Raw genomic sequence first — 14,730 nt, forward strand, 5'->3', positions numbered from 1 at the left:
TGCTTCCTTCGATGGTTTGATTAGTTGGATGAGAATAGAGATCGGCGTCAACACCGGGAATAAAGGCAGTCCCAAATCTAGTAGATGGAGTGTTTGAATGAGTAGATTGTAGTTTCCTTTAGCATTAGAATGGTTACTTTTATGGCTTATCTGAATATTCATGAAAGCAATAGTTTCCTCACAATCACAGGGCTGTTAATTTATAAATGAATGCATGTCTTTCGGGTAACCAGTCGAATAGCTACTAACGACAAATATGTTAATATTCGAAGGGTGCTTGGTCAAAAAATTTGCACCCATGCATGTCCATTAAAACTGCAAGGATCTTACAATTACTATTACAATAATTTTATTTTTATTTTTCTATTATCTATAAATTACGACGATTGAACACACTTTAGAAGCACCTTCAAATTAGCTAGTATGTGCCGTGGTCCTAAACTATCGACACCGATGAAGTTCAAAAGCTGCTCGATATCCTGGGAAATGAGCAAGAAAGACAATGAATTCGTTGTGAATCGAGTATCAAAAGATAAAACGTAAAACACAGTTTCTCAACCGATAATTTATAGTTAGCATTAGACCAACTAGCATAAACTATCATGTTTTTCGTAATTACTTGATAAGCAAATTTGAAGTTCATGATGTGCAAGAGTTATGTTTCAACTCTCTGGAAAAGGTGAACCACAATGCAAGTGAAGAATCAGTGCAAGGTCATTACAATAATGTATGGTACTATTGAAAACTCACCTTGCTCAACAAGAATACGGCGTATGCAGCTCTTGTTGTGTCTTGACCTTCTAAAAAACAGTGGGAGTTCTACAGGTTTTACAGCTACAGAAAGCATTGTATTCCATAATGGATCCAAAATTGTAGCCTCTACTGAAGGTACATTGTCGTTAACATATGAACGGGAACCACCCAGGCACAGGATAACGCAGGGGAACTTGTAAACATGAAGCAATTAAGGAAACAGCCTATACAAAACAAGGAACGGGGGAAGAAGAAAGAATAATCAGGTAAATCGAAATTATTGCCTCGGCAAGAAAAGAATGGCTATATGATACTGCTCAAGATAACTTCGATCGTAGTAATAGAGAAAATAACTTCAGTGACCGAAAATGCCTTATAATATACGATTTTAACCAATTTTTTTTGGATTTGCGAAAATGACCAACAAATTCGCAACGCGAATATGTAAATCGCAACGCGAATTTGTAATTTGCAACACAGAAGTCAAATTCGCAAAGCGCGTTTATTTTCGCAACGCGAATTTTATTTTCGAATTCGAAACACAATATTAATTTTGCAACACAAATGTAATCAGCGTTGCGAATTTGAAAACTGAGTTGCGAATAGTTGTGTTTACCTATATTAGTAATTAGCTTTGCGAAATTCGAGTTGCGAATTTAAAACTCGCGTTGGGATTTTGGAGAATCGCGTTGCGAATTTAAAAACTGAGTTGCGAATAGTTGTGTTTACCTATACCGGTAATTAGCGTTGCGATAACGAAATTCGCGTTGCGAATTTGAGAATCGCGTTGCGATTTTGAAAACTCTTTTTTGTCTGTGAAAGAACTCATCTTCACAAAAGGAAGCATGGTGGGATGCAGACCTAGTATCGTCAGGGATCTGTGATTAATGGACTTAGATACAGAAAATTCCCTGGTGAAGATAACACAAAAGGAACTTAAAATCATAACCCAGCACCACAATTTTGGAAGTCAAAATCATAATCAATATGTGTCCATAAACTCGAGTGCAAAGAAAAAATGCATTTCATTCACAATGCGAATTAAGTTATGGAAGCTAAACACGTTACTACTTTACTACTGCTCGGAAATGATTCGATGGAATATTTTTTTAAAAAATAATTCAACGTGGTCCTCTATTTTAAAAATAATTCAATGTGGTCCTCCATTTTATGTGAATCTTATTCCATCCAACGACCACCTTCACTTTAATCATCTTCAATATCTTTGAGACCAAGCATGAAAAGAAAGGCTGACCACTGTTCCAGCATGCTATTTTCTTTTCTTTTTTTTTCTCTAAAAAATAAGTTATTTTAATAATTTAGTAATAGCAATAATAAAGGTATTTTAATAACTCTAAGAAGAATTAAATAATAATCTCATGTCAGCTCTTGAAATAGAATATAAGATGATGATGATGTGTTTTTGGGTGTTACATCCCCAATCATATTAATGGATATATCATTGCATGCCATACAAAGAATGTGTATGTATGTGACTTGCTAGGTTTTGGTAATATTACATTTTGGTACCATAATCTAATTCTGGGGTGAACTAATGGTCCCCCAACATACATACAAACCCTTCTTTATTCGTACGTACAAAAAGTCAATTCCAACACAACAAAACAATTTATATATGATGCCATTTACATGTATTCATACCAAATTTGTTTTTTCTTCTTTCTCTGTCTCCCGATCTAATTTTGATCAGACTCGAATTTCAATATTTAAGATCGATACTTTTATTCTAGTAGGATGATGAAAAAAAGAGATTTCATGTAAGAGATGGTATAAATTTAGTGTTTTGAGAAGACGCTAGGACCATTAGATGTAGTGTTTATGAAGTGGTATTCGTTTAATTTTTTTTAAATAGTCTGTAACATCACAAGGTAGTATCTGTTTAGAGTTTTTTTTTTAAAAATCGATAACACACCTTACTGACGTAGCTGCTCGAATCTAAACTTGTAGGGAGAATATTATTCCTTTTTACAACTCAAATCCTTGATAGACTCTAATTATATCGATTTTCAACCCGAATATGATTAAAATGTAACGAAAACCTACCAGTTACAATGATTACTCAAACATCTAAATTCAAATAAACAAAATTTTAATTATCAAAATTAACTCGAATCTAGAGAAAGTTCTATTCAAAACTTGGATTTAGTATAAAGGCTGTTTGTTTGCCTCTTAATGGAATCATTCAGCGCTGAATGCTGAACCGTTCAGCATTCAGCGCGTTTGTTCGTACCTCAGTGTTGAATGATTCAACATGTCACATTCAGAGCTAATTCATACAGAGCCTCTGAATCATTCAGCATTGAATCATTCAGCGCTTATCATTCTGAAAGTAACAAACTAACCCCTAACTTTTGATAAAATTGTGATATTGTGTGAATAAATTTGTAATTGGACAGCGGCAAGGAAATGTATTTAAAGATTTAGTGTTTATTATAAATTTGGAATTCAAAGGCAAAGGAAGGGATTATGATTAGCATCAAAATAGATCTCATGATGGTGTTATTGATTGACTTAACCGAACAAATGAACGAACACGAACATAAACAACAAAAAAATTTCTTGTTCGTGTTCGTTCGTTAAGGAATGTAGCTTGTCCGTGTTCATTCATGTTTGTTCATTTAAATGATAAGCGAACACAAATGAACGAACATAAACGAACTGATGTAAATGAACATAAACGAACACAATAAACGAACACAAACAAACGAACGTAAACGAACACAATAAATGAACATAAACGAACGTAAACGAAAATAAATGAAAATAATTTTTTTTTCTATCCAAACAATTTTTGGATTATATTATATTTAATTATTTTGGGCTTTTTATTTTTATTTAAAATTAATTGAATTTTAAAATATTTATGGGTATCAGATTAAAATTTATTGGGTTTTAATATTTTAAATGTGTCTAGAGAGATTGGGCTAAACATAAATGAACGCACATAAACGAACAAACATAGACGAACATAAATAAATATAAATGAACGAACATATTACCGAATGTTCACGATGAACGAACGAGCCCTCTGTTCGTGTTCGTTCATTTAATTAAACGAACACAAAATTTTGTTCATGTTCGTTCGTTTAATAAATAAACTAACTTCTCGCTGAACGGTTCACAAACGGTTCGCTGAATGTTCGATTCGTTTACCGTCGTAGATCAAATAATTGAAAATAACTTTCTGCTGCTCATTAGAAGAGGCCCTAGTGAAAAAGTGAAGCAACCAACCAACCCACTAACCAGCAATGGCAATGGCAATGGCAATGAGACAGAAGAAGAGGAGGCTTCCATTTCAGACAGACCTTTCGCCATTATCAGATGAAAAGAAAGAAGAGGGAGGCTTCCATTTCAGACAGACCTTCGCCATTATCAGATGAAAAGAAAATGATCAGCCATAGGAGAGGATTATTGCTGCTGGTTTTCATTACGTCTCAACGTGGAACTAAACTGCACTGCAAATATCGATAATCATCTTTTATTATTTCTTTCTTAATTATTATATAATGAAAATATAACTTATAATATGTATATTAAGAAAAAATAATAATCTCGTAAGTTGCAAACAATACAAATTTTTTATTTAAGTAAAAATTATAGTCGATGAGAAAATAACCATTAGTCGATATATAGAAAAAAATAATATACTTATCATGAAGAAGAAAATGACTGGGTATTAATAGTATAAGGTTCCAATCCCTGTTCTTTGCGTTATATTAATCGTGAAGTCGTTATGATTATTTATAGACTTACAATATTTAATAATCAAGATTAAGTAGATATGTCAAAGATCTTATCTATGACCGATACGCAAATTTCATATGATATATTTAGAAGAAATAATAATGCTGATGTCAATATTGACTTGGGCATACCCTATTCTTAACCATATATTATTCCCACTATTGTCTTTGACCTAGGGGTGTAAACGAGTCGAGCCGAGCTCGAGTATCGCTGAGCTCGACTCGACTCGAAAACTCTGAAATGTAACTCGACTCGACTTGAAAATTAGCGAGTTTTAAATTTTTAAGTTCGGCTCAAACTCGAAATCCTGAATTGAAGCTCGTGAGCAGCTCGAAAAGGCTCGAAATGAAAAAAAATCTTAAACTTAACTAGATTGAAGCCTCAAACTCAAACTCGAAACTGAACCTTAAATACATGAAAATCTTACTGTATTTTTTAAAAAAATCAACACATAAATATTAATATTATTAATAATTTTTTTTTTTTTTAAAAAAAAATCTTAATATATTATATTTTCAAGCTACTCACGAGCTTTTTGAGTCGAGTATCAAGTAGCTCGTTTTGGCTCGTTAAGAATTCGAGTCGAATTTGAGTCAATTCGATCCAAATATTTATCGAGCATTGATCGAATTAATCTCAAATATCTCGCGATCTGTCTAGTTTCATTTACGGTCCTACTTTGGCCAACAACAATACAACATTGCTATGCTAAGCAGCCTACAGCTCCTTTTTTTCCTTTTTACTTTCGCCTTTTTCTCCATGTTACATCCCTCTCCTCTACGCCTCTAAAAGTTTCTTCCCTCTGCCTTTTGCAGGTCTATAATGCCTGCCATTGCAGTTTTTTCTTCTTAAAGAATCAGGGTCGGTGCCAGATTAAACCCCTTTATTTTTCCTCTCTGACTCCTATATTTTTTTTCGTTGTCAAAAGATGCCATCACCACCAAAACCACCCATGTTTCCCTCATTATTACTCTCATTATCTATATCTCTGATTTTGCTGAGTTTTTACTCCTTTTTCTTATAGCTTTCCCATTTGTTTCTTAGAGTTTTCAAGAGAGTTTATAGAAACTTCTGTTCTTTGGTTGCCATAAGTGGAAAAACAAGTGAGAATTTGATTGTTTCAAGGTGGTTTTTTTTTCCACTCACAATGAAAAAATGAAGCTTTTATGAGTGTTGGAATCATGCAAATGCACGCCTTCGAGGAATGTCCTGGGCTGAATTTGATTGTTTCTTTGCTGATTGAAGAGTTGTGTAAAGGGTGTCATCGATTTGTGATCTTGAATCCAAATTGACCTTTTCTTTCAACTGGAGATCCAAGGAAAAAACAAGAATTTTGAGGTTCTGGTTTAAGGGCTGGATTGTTACTTGTGGAAGCAAAAGGGACATATTTGATACCTTGACAATGGCGTCCAAAGAAACTTCGGCTTTGGACCTTGTTGTTAACGTGACCGATCCTTTCTTCTTGTTCTTGGTGGTATCGAATTTGTGACACTCTTTTCCTTCAGGTAACTACATTTCTTCACCAGATTTCTGATTTTGTTGTACTTTAAAGGGAATGGGGCAATCAATAGGAAAAAAATAATGATTTTTTAATATAAAAAAATTATAGTTTGTATGATAATACATGACTATGATTTAGGTGATGCATGAGGGAGATGAGAGCTACTATGTTATGGATATAGCTTTGTATCTACATGGAGATCTTTGATTTTTCTTTCTAAGATGTTCGATTATAATCTGTATATATGTTGGATACAGGTGCCGTTGCCCGTTGATCTGTCAACTTAGTTTGTATGATAATACAGGACTGATTTATGTGCTACACGAGGGAGAATGGGAGATGAGTGCTACTGTGTTATGGATATAGCTTGGTATCTAACATGGGAATCTTTGATTTTTCTTTCGAAGATGTTCGATTATAATCTGTATATATGTCGGATACCGGTGCTGGTTGATTTGTCAACTTAGTCTGTATTCAGTATAATGTTGAGAATGATAAATTTGTCTGCAATTACATGGATTCTGACATAGTTTATTCACACATCTGGTATCAACATATCAGTGGCTTTTCTTTTTCTTCACTTCAACTAGTAGCTATTGTTAATTGGAATATTGGATATGAGTGTCTGATAATGGCATACAAATGACCTGGGAATGTTCAAATTGTGGAGTGGTCTACTTATGCCCTCGGGTCAGAAAATGTGTTGAACACGGATACTTAAGAGAAACGAACCATTGGAGAAACATAGGCCCTTAGAGTTTTAGGATGAAGATGTTCCTTGTCTTCTTTGGTTTTTTATCGTTTAACAATTTATAAAATAGGTTCATGACTTGAGAACTTACGTTTCTTTTTTTATCCTTCTAATTGCTGATTTTATCTGTTTATCAGATTCTAGGTCACCTTTCAACGAATTTTTTTTTATCACCAAATCATTATAATCTCGTAAGAAAACCACATTTATCATGGCCAAAAGATCGAATAGACGTGTTGTGCAAAATGAGAAAGAGCAGTTGGGCTGTATGTGGGGCTTGATTAGTATGTTTGACTTCCGCCTTGGGAGATCGACTCAGAGGCTGCTTTCTGATATAAGGCGTGGGAACAAGTATGCAGATGGTAAGTTCTCTAAGGAACTTTGAAGCATATGTCTGCATGCAGATAGAACTTTATTTGTAGTTTCAAAGCTATTATAGTTGGTCTTTTCGATTTCTTGCATGCAGATTGAACTCGGTTTGTAGTTGCAAAGCTAAATGGTCTTTTTGATTGACCTTATAGCTTTGAGAGATCATTAGTCTTGTTTGTTCCTTAGACATTTGTTTTGCTCTTCCTGGTCCGTATCATTCTAAGTATTCTTTCAATGCTGTATTTTCTCTTTAACTTTGCAGGTGTGGAAAATTCGGGAAATAAACTTAACAGTTCTGGTGACAAGTGTTCAAGAACTCATGTAAGCTTCAGAAACTTGACCCAATTCCATCATAATTTTTAAATATTGATATTTGTATTCATTAGAAGGGTAGAATTGGAGTAAGCTTTTCATTTGTTGTTGATATTAATATATATATACACACACATTTATAGGATGGTGAAGAGAGAACAAAAGTGACAGATGCATGTAAGCCGAGTGTGAAGAAACTCCTTGAAGAAGAAATGTTGGTAAAGCAAGCTGCGAGAAAGGAGTTAATAATTCTGCTGTTGAAGCAAAGCAGTTTGACTCGGTGCAAGAGACAATGGGAGAAAGAACCGAAAAAGAAAAAACAAAACTCGTAAGAAAAGTTCTGGAAACAGCCTTGATATGGATGCTGCTGAGAACATGTTATCTGAAGTATCATGTCAGGATAAATCCGAGCAGCAACAAACTACAAGCAATCTTGATATGGATGGTCTAATGAACGAGTTCTGTCGGCAAATCCATCGGAAAAGAATGAATCGTGTGAATCATGACCAGCTTGCTGAAGCTAATATGCAGTCAAACCCGAAGAGTTCTGATTTGGAAGAAAGGTTAAGTGAGGCAATCAAGTTCTTAGTGAGTCAGAAGCTTGTTGACAGGAATCTACTTAACGAAGATGGGGAACTCCAAGCCTCAAAAGAAGTCCTGGATGCACTTCGAATTTTGAGTTTAGATGAGGAGTTGTTTTTGAAGTTTTTCCGAAACCCGAACTCATTGCTTGTGAAATATGTTCACAACATGCGGGATTCTCAGTTAAAGGATGAAGACTCTAAGCCTCTCACTCCATCCAACTTTTCCAAGAACGGACCTGTTCGTTTAAGACAACCAAATGAGCCTGTTAATAGAAAACAGCATAATTTCTTTAGAAGAAAGCCGAAGGTTCAAGAAAGAGACATATCAGATGAAAAAAGGGTTTTTGAAGCTTCTAGTAAAATAGTAATTTTGAAGCCTGGGCCAATGACACCAGAAACTGGAAGCAGCCTCAGCTCATCACCAGAATCTCGGTACATAGGAAGACATAGAGGGCCGAATGAGAAAGTCGGTTCCCACTTTCTTCTTGCTGAAATCAAAGAAAGTGGAAACATGCTATGGGAAGGGAACAACAAAGAATCCCCACTGATTGTTTATCCGGAAGACTTCCGGGTGAGCAACAAAGTTCAGTGAGCAACGGAGGAGTTAAGGAATATATTGGGATGAATTCTCCGACTAAGACCACTTTTTTATTGAAAGAATGGCAAGGTCACCTATCGGTGTCAAAAAAGGAGAAAAGACAAGCAAGCTAAAAGACTCTGAACTTGGTACAGAATATGACACTACCAACTTTTCCCGGCATTCAAACATCTATATCGAGGCGAAGAAACATCTATCTGAGATGATAACAAATGGGGAGGAGAATGTGGATCTTTCATGCCGAAGGGTTTCAAAATCCTTAGGTAGGATTCTTTCTCTCCCGGAGTATAATTCTTCCCCTTTTGGCAGCCCCGGGAGGAACTCAGAGTCTAGTTTTATAACTGCACAGATGAGGTTTTCTGGCTCTGACAAATTGCAAAATGTGAATGCAAATGATCTACACAACTATGTCAACCATCTAAGTCAAGTAGAAGAGGAACCTGAAAGCCAGCTTGGCGTTTTGAATAGCAAAACCATCGATGAAGTCCGTGGTGACAATGCAATTTCAAACAGCATTGACACTTGTTTGAATGATGATTGTTCTACTAAAGAAGAAATGAACTCCAAAGGTATTGTTTTCCGTTTGTTTATTTGATGATGCAATCATGAAAATTGAAGTTTATGAATATTTTTAAGCTTCATAAAATTTATGCAGATGGTGTGAATATTGTTGAAGACACAAAAATTATGGTTCAGGAAGAAAGCAAGCTCTCGGATGCTTCTTCTGAAACAAGTGACCCTTCAATTACTAGAGATGACAAAAATGTTGACATACCTGAAGTATGTGATGAAAAACAATATCCCAAATGCTTGAAACAGGTAGAGTGATGCCACTTGCATTTCTATTATCATGTCATTGTAGGTACTATATATCTTACGTCTCATCGAGCTAATTTTCTTTTTTATTTCTGTAGGATTCATCGGAAGAGGATCAACAGCCTTTTCTCCATTAGAATCTCCAGTCGCCAAAAAGGTTGATGGTCTAGAGAGTGTTAATGATACACAAGAGAGGCCAAGTCCTGTATCTGTTCTTGACCCAATATTAACCGAGGATGTTTCCAGCCCGGGCAGCATCAGATCACGTTCTGGTAGGCATACGAGAATTTTTTTTTTGCAGTTCACATTTGTTTTCAACTTCATTGTGCCGGATTCCGTCTAATGCCGTTTTTTACATTAATCTTCAGGTGAAACATCCATACAGCCGATAAGAATTCGATTCGAAGAACATGGACCTATACTACCCACAAATCAAAGTAATCATATCAAAACTTATATGGATGACAAGGAACTGATATTCGAGAACGTAAAGGCCATGCTTCAACCCTCAACTTTCAACTGGGATGAACTCTACGTCAGGTCCTTTTCTTCTGAACTTCTTCTTGATCCATTGTTGCTTGACGAGGTAGAATACTTTCCAAACCAGCTTTGCCCCAACCAAAAACTGCTCTTTGATTGCATTAATGAAGTTCTCATGGAGGTTTGCGAGTACTATTTTGGTTCCCTTGGTGTGTCATTTGTTAAACCTAATATCCGTCCGATCCCCAACACAAAAAACACCATTGAAGAGGTCTGGCAAGGAGTTCATTGGCATTTGCTCCCAATACCACACCCTCGGACTTTGGACCAGATAGTCAGAAAAGACATGGCTAAGAGAGAAATATGGATGGACCTTGGACTCGACACCGATTGTATTGGTCTTGAGATGGGTGACACCATCCTCGAAGATTTAGTGGAAGACACCATAACTAGCTACATATATGAAACTCTAGAACTGAATATGATGCTGAAGAACTACATGACTGACACCAACTCCTAAAAGGCAAATGACCGAGTTCCGTTCACTGAAAGCAAGCTAATAAAGCCCTCCGCATGGGAAGGATGGCCGCCCCAAAACAAGAGGGATTCATTAACTCCCCGTATAACTGTTTTATCCCATGATCCAATGGTTTACTGTAACAATGCCATCAATAACCATTAACCAGGAGATCATTCAAGCAGCTAGCGACCGCATAGTCCAAAGAGATCCTTTCTGCAACTGCTCACAAGAATCAGCAAGAAATACTTGATTTCAGAGGCATTTCTCGGCTTAGTTGTACGAGTGAGGAAAAGCCATTGTTTCTCATTGTAGAATTTATAGGGTTTGGTGTGTGTGTGTGTTAGTTTGATTGATTTCATTCGTTCTTGGGCTTGTTTAACTGGTGTGTTCTTGTTGTATTTGTGTGCTTTGGGTATTTAGAGTTATGAGTGCTTATTGCTTATTTGATAATGAGGTAGGGTTTCACATGCCTGTATAAGTATGTATCTGTAAAAGCTATGCTTGCTGAAAATAATAATAACACTGAGTTTCATTCATTTAATTCATGCAGTCACCTTAAGTTTCCAAAATAATAATAATAATAATAATAATAAAATCATTAATACATTGTTCAAATTCTAAAAAAAGTAGAAACCCCCCCCCAAAAAAAACCAAAACTTTTGCCCTATTTCTATCACTCACAACTACATTAAACTAATTTCTTTAAAACTAAGTGTTCAAATCCATGAAAGTCGTTCAATATTTTAAAAGAAGGGTTTTAAAGCTAACAAGAGAGAGAATATGAATGTTAAAATATGGGACAATCACAAAACAACTTTCTTCCATTCTTCTTTTCTGGGTAAAAAAGAATTTGGATTGTGCATCAAGCAAGCTTTTTCATTGGCTCTTTGGTTTTTGAATCTCGACATAAGGGATAACACCCAAGAAGTGGACAATTTTCGGATCCCATTCTCGCTGCTGTGCACGGCAAAACATCAGGAATGTGTTGGCAAAATATGAATTGAAGCCCATGAAGATATGCCATAGAGCATGACCCTGAGGGTTGAAGTACCATCGAGATATCTGCTTGCAGAATACCTGGTCCGAAAGGCCACATATACTTCCCAGGAGCAAAGTTGCAATATATAACTTTGCAAGTCGTTTTGCAGAGGCATCTTTCGTGTAGATGTAGTATTTGTACATGCGAGGGATGCAAAGAAGGCAAAGAATGACATAATGCACCTTGAAGCCAATTCCGAAACGTACGAGAGCATGGACTACTGCAAATCCAACCCCATAAAAGAACAGAAAAGTAGGCATTGTACTCCGATAGTGCCAGTCTGGTGAGTAGAGTATGTAAAAGTATAGAAGCATTTCCCACACCATTGGAGTTTCATCACCCTGCTGTTGCCTGAAAATAGTTCGGAAAATTCACACTACAAATCAACTTGGTAAATAATAAAGGATTACAAATTTTTAAATCTTAATGAGCGATGTTACTCAAGTTTATTTCCCATCCCATGTTAAGAATAATCAAATAAACCCTAAATTTAGCCATCGTTTCTACTAAGCAAACCAAAGGAAAAATAATCTTCCAATTAGACATACAAAAACAATATTTCTAATATTATGTTTCAGTTGGAGAGACGTTTATCTAATGCCATAAGCATTTGGAGGAGTAGAGTACTTACAAGCGTTGCAGTGTGGAGTGGTATATCATGCTCCCAATGGAGAGTATCATGTTAGATATGTGAAGGACACTAAACCTCTTCTCGAATCGTTGTCTTAATGCATTTATAAGGCCAATGAGTGCTAAAAGAATGCCTGGGACATTGGATATAGTGTTGAAAAACTCCGCAATGTAAGACGAGTGAACATAGTTTTTCTCACACCTGTCGGTGGATGTGACAGGACCCCAGAAGCTTGAAAATCTATCTTCCATTCTACACTAAAAAGGTATAATCATTCAGCAGATGCACCTTCTACTTAAGTGCTGAACCTGTCATAAAACCTGCATATAGTGCCATAAAGAATTGATATTATAACAAATTAAGCAACATGTATCATGTTTAGCTGACTAAAATATTCTTTTATCAGGAAGACCCCAATAAACAAATGTCACAACATGTTAAGACTATGGCATATGTACACCGATTCAGATTAGACTATGGCATTTGTACACCGATTCAGATATGGACATAAAGCAATCCTTTTACTAGTAGGCCAAATGACCAAGAGCCACTAGGAATAGAAAAAAGGGGGAAAAGAGTACAAAAAAATCAAAACAATTTCTAGCATTCAGTTTCATGAGAGCAAAGTGATATCACACAGTCACAAAACTCTCAATATAAGGTAAGTTTTTTTTAACATCAGCTTCTTCTGAATTCCGAACTAAGGAACTTGTAAAATGTTCTACACAAGCTGTGCTGAAGGTTACCTGCACCTATCTGGCAAAATAAAGTTATTATTGCATTTCGACCCCCTTTCAACTTAATGGGAAAATCATTTTGACTTAAAATTAATCACCAAAACAGACTGAACATCGGCAGGCACGGATCTAGAGAACAAGTAAAAATAAAAAAATGCAACCCCAGCATTACCACATAGAATGCTATTAAAAATCATCCTACTTCAACAAAACCAGATCTTATAAACCTGCAATGACACCAATCTTATCAAATTCCAATAACCTTTTGATAATACAGAAGCAATTGCAATGGCATCTCACTTTAGCCCAAGTATCCCAATACCGAGGTCGAGATTCTAGTTAGTATGACAGCTACCGATGTGAATCTATCTATTCCAAAAATTTAAATAAAAGAAGGCACTAAAACCTCTACCGAATAAGAAGAAAAAAGTACCTCACTGCAACTAATTAATCGTCGAAAACTCATTTTCATCACCCTGAAACATACATTTAGCCTATTTCGCCTAACGAATCTGACCGAAGCAATCTTCTTAAAAATCTATCTGTTCAAGATTCTATTCTATCTTTAACCAAAACATTCAGCCCAAGTTCAAAAACAACCTTAGTATATTGACTATCTCAAAGCAGGTCCCCCAAATCGAAACTAATCTCATGAATGATACCCTATAATTATAGCAATCAAATCTATCTTTATACACCATAGTATTACTAATGAATCGAAATTTCTATATATTTTCTTTTTCCAACATTAAAAAATCAAACTTTAGAGTCAAATTAATATAAAAAAATTACAATTTGAAGGAAAGAAAATATATTTCAGCTACCCATAAAATCAAAATGTACTAACCCTCCAAAACCTAACCCCAAGAAACAACATCCTTCAGAAATTTGACCTTACCCATTAAGACCCATTCCTCAAAAAGTAAAACAAAAGCCTTTCTTAATAACAAAATTGCCCACATAGTTCACCAAATACACTGAAAAACAAAATAGTGAAATTGAAACTAACCTTTGGAATGGAAACAAGTAAGATCTGGTGTTGGGACGAAAACCAACCTTAAGCTGCTTTCGAAAACAAAAGAAAAGATTCGTGAAAGGAATCTAGCGGTGGCGCGTAGCGTGGGGAGGAATATTATTTGTGGGGAAACGCACATTCATTGGATTATATAATTGATGGATGGCTCAGATTTTTATTTATTTTTTAATTCGGAAAGTGAATTTGTACCCTTATTGGATTTGATTTTATTGATTATATAAATATAATGCTTACAATAATTAATGTTTAAGTTCTTTTTGAAATATTAGATCTTATTTAAACAAATTTAGAAATATTAAATCTTTAATTGATTGTGTACAAATATTATTACAACATCTGAGACGCTGAATTAGAGGAACAACGTAAGGACAAAATAATATTTTAAGGACAAAAATTTGGTGTTAATGGCGTGTGAAATGTAAGGAACAATGGATGTTGAATCTATAATAAAATATGATAAATTACATTTGGGTCATATATTTTAAAGTTTACTCAGTATCATCATCATCAGTAGGATATGAAGAATCTACTCTGTCGTGGAATTCCTCGTCTCCTTGGTCGTCCATGCTGTGCATTTGATCCAATCGAAGTGTATGCAAGGTTAACGCATTATATCCATGGTCACACCAGTGAACGAAGAAGAGAAAAACTAATACGCTACAGAAGAAAACATACTATTTCAGATCTTATTTTCTCCACTCTAGCCTGCAATGCTGAAATATGCTTTAAGAGTGCATGTTAACAGAATAAGCAGAACAGATGAGGCCTTTCAGAGGAGTATGCAATGTCGATCGGTAAATTAAGGAGTTTCACATTAAAGGTGGAATAAGGAACATGC

At 35.4% G+C, this 14,730-nt stretch overlaps 3 protein-coding genes across 3 annotated transcripts; 2 read left to right on the forward strand and 1 right to left on the reverse strand.

Moving 5' to 3' along the window:
- Positions 1-6,711: 6,711 nt before the first annotated feature.
- Positions 6,712-8,660, forward strand: LOC120198162. The gene is made up of 4 exons (XM_039199535.1): positions 6,712-7,132; positions 7,402-7,460; positions 7,595-7,839; positions 7,873-8,660. The coding sequence occupies exons 3-4, from the start codon at positions 7,809-7,811 to the stop codon at positions 8,625-8,627; spliced, it is 786 nt and encodes a 261-aa protein (XP_039055466.1). The 5' UTR covers positions 6,712-7,132; positions 7,402-7,460; positions 7,595-7,808; the 3' UTR covers positions 8,628-8,660.
- Positions 8,661-8,670: 10 nt separating this feature from the next.
- On the forward strand, positions 8,671-10,937 carry LOC120198151. Its single transcript, XM_039199528.1, has 4 exons — positions 8,671-9,202; positions 9,289-9,452; positions 9,496-9,721; positions 9,818-10,937. Exons 1-4 carry the CDS (start codon positions 8,695-8,697, stop codon positions 10,447-10,449), a joined length of 1,530 nt encoding a protein of 509 aa, XP_039055459.1. The 5' UTR covers positions 8,671-8,694; the 3' UTR covers positions 10,450-10,937.
- Positions 10,938-11,133: 196 nt separating this feature from the next.
- LOC120198172 (alkaline ceramidase-like) lies at positions 11,134-13,979 on the reverse strand. The gene is made up of 3 exons (XM_039199542.1): positions 13,866-13,979; positions 12,120-12,439; positions 11,134-11,839 (listed from the first exon to the last, which is right to left on the reverse strand). Exons 2-3 carry the CDS (start codon positions 12,368-12,370, stop codon positions 11,326-11,328), a joined length of 765 nt encoding a protein of 254 aa, XP_039055473.1. The 5' UTR covers positions 12,371-12,439; positions 13,866-13,979; the 3' UTR covers positions 11,134-11,325.
- Positions 13,980-14,730: the final 751 nt, after the last annotated feature.

The sequence above is a fragment of the Hibiscus syriacus genome, unplaced genomic scaffold (assembly GCF_006381635.1).
Source record: "Hibiscus syriacus cultivar Baekdansim isolate YM2019G1 unplaced genomic scaffold, ASM638163v2 tig00004779_pilon, whole genome shotgun sequence".
In the NCBI taxonomy this organism is placed as follows: Eukaryota; Viridiplantae; Streptophyta; class Magnoliopsida; order Malvales; family Malvaceae; genus Hibiscus; species Hibiscus syriacus.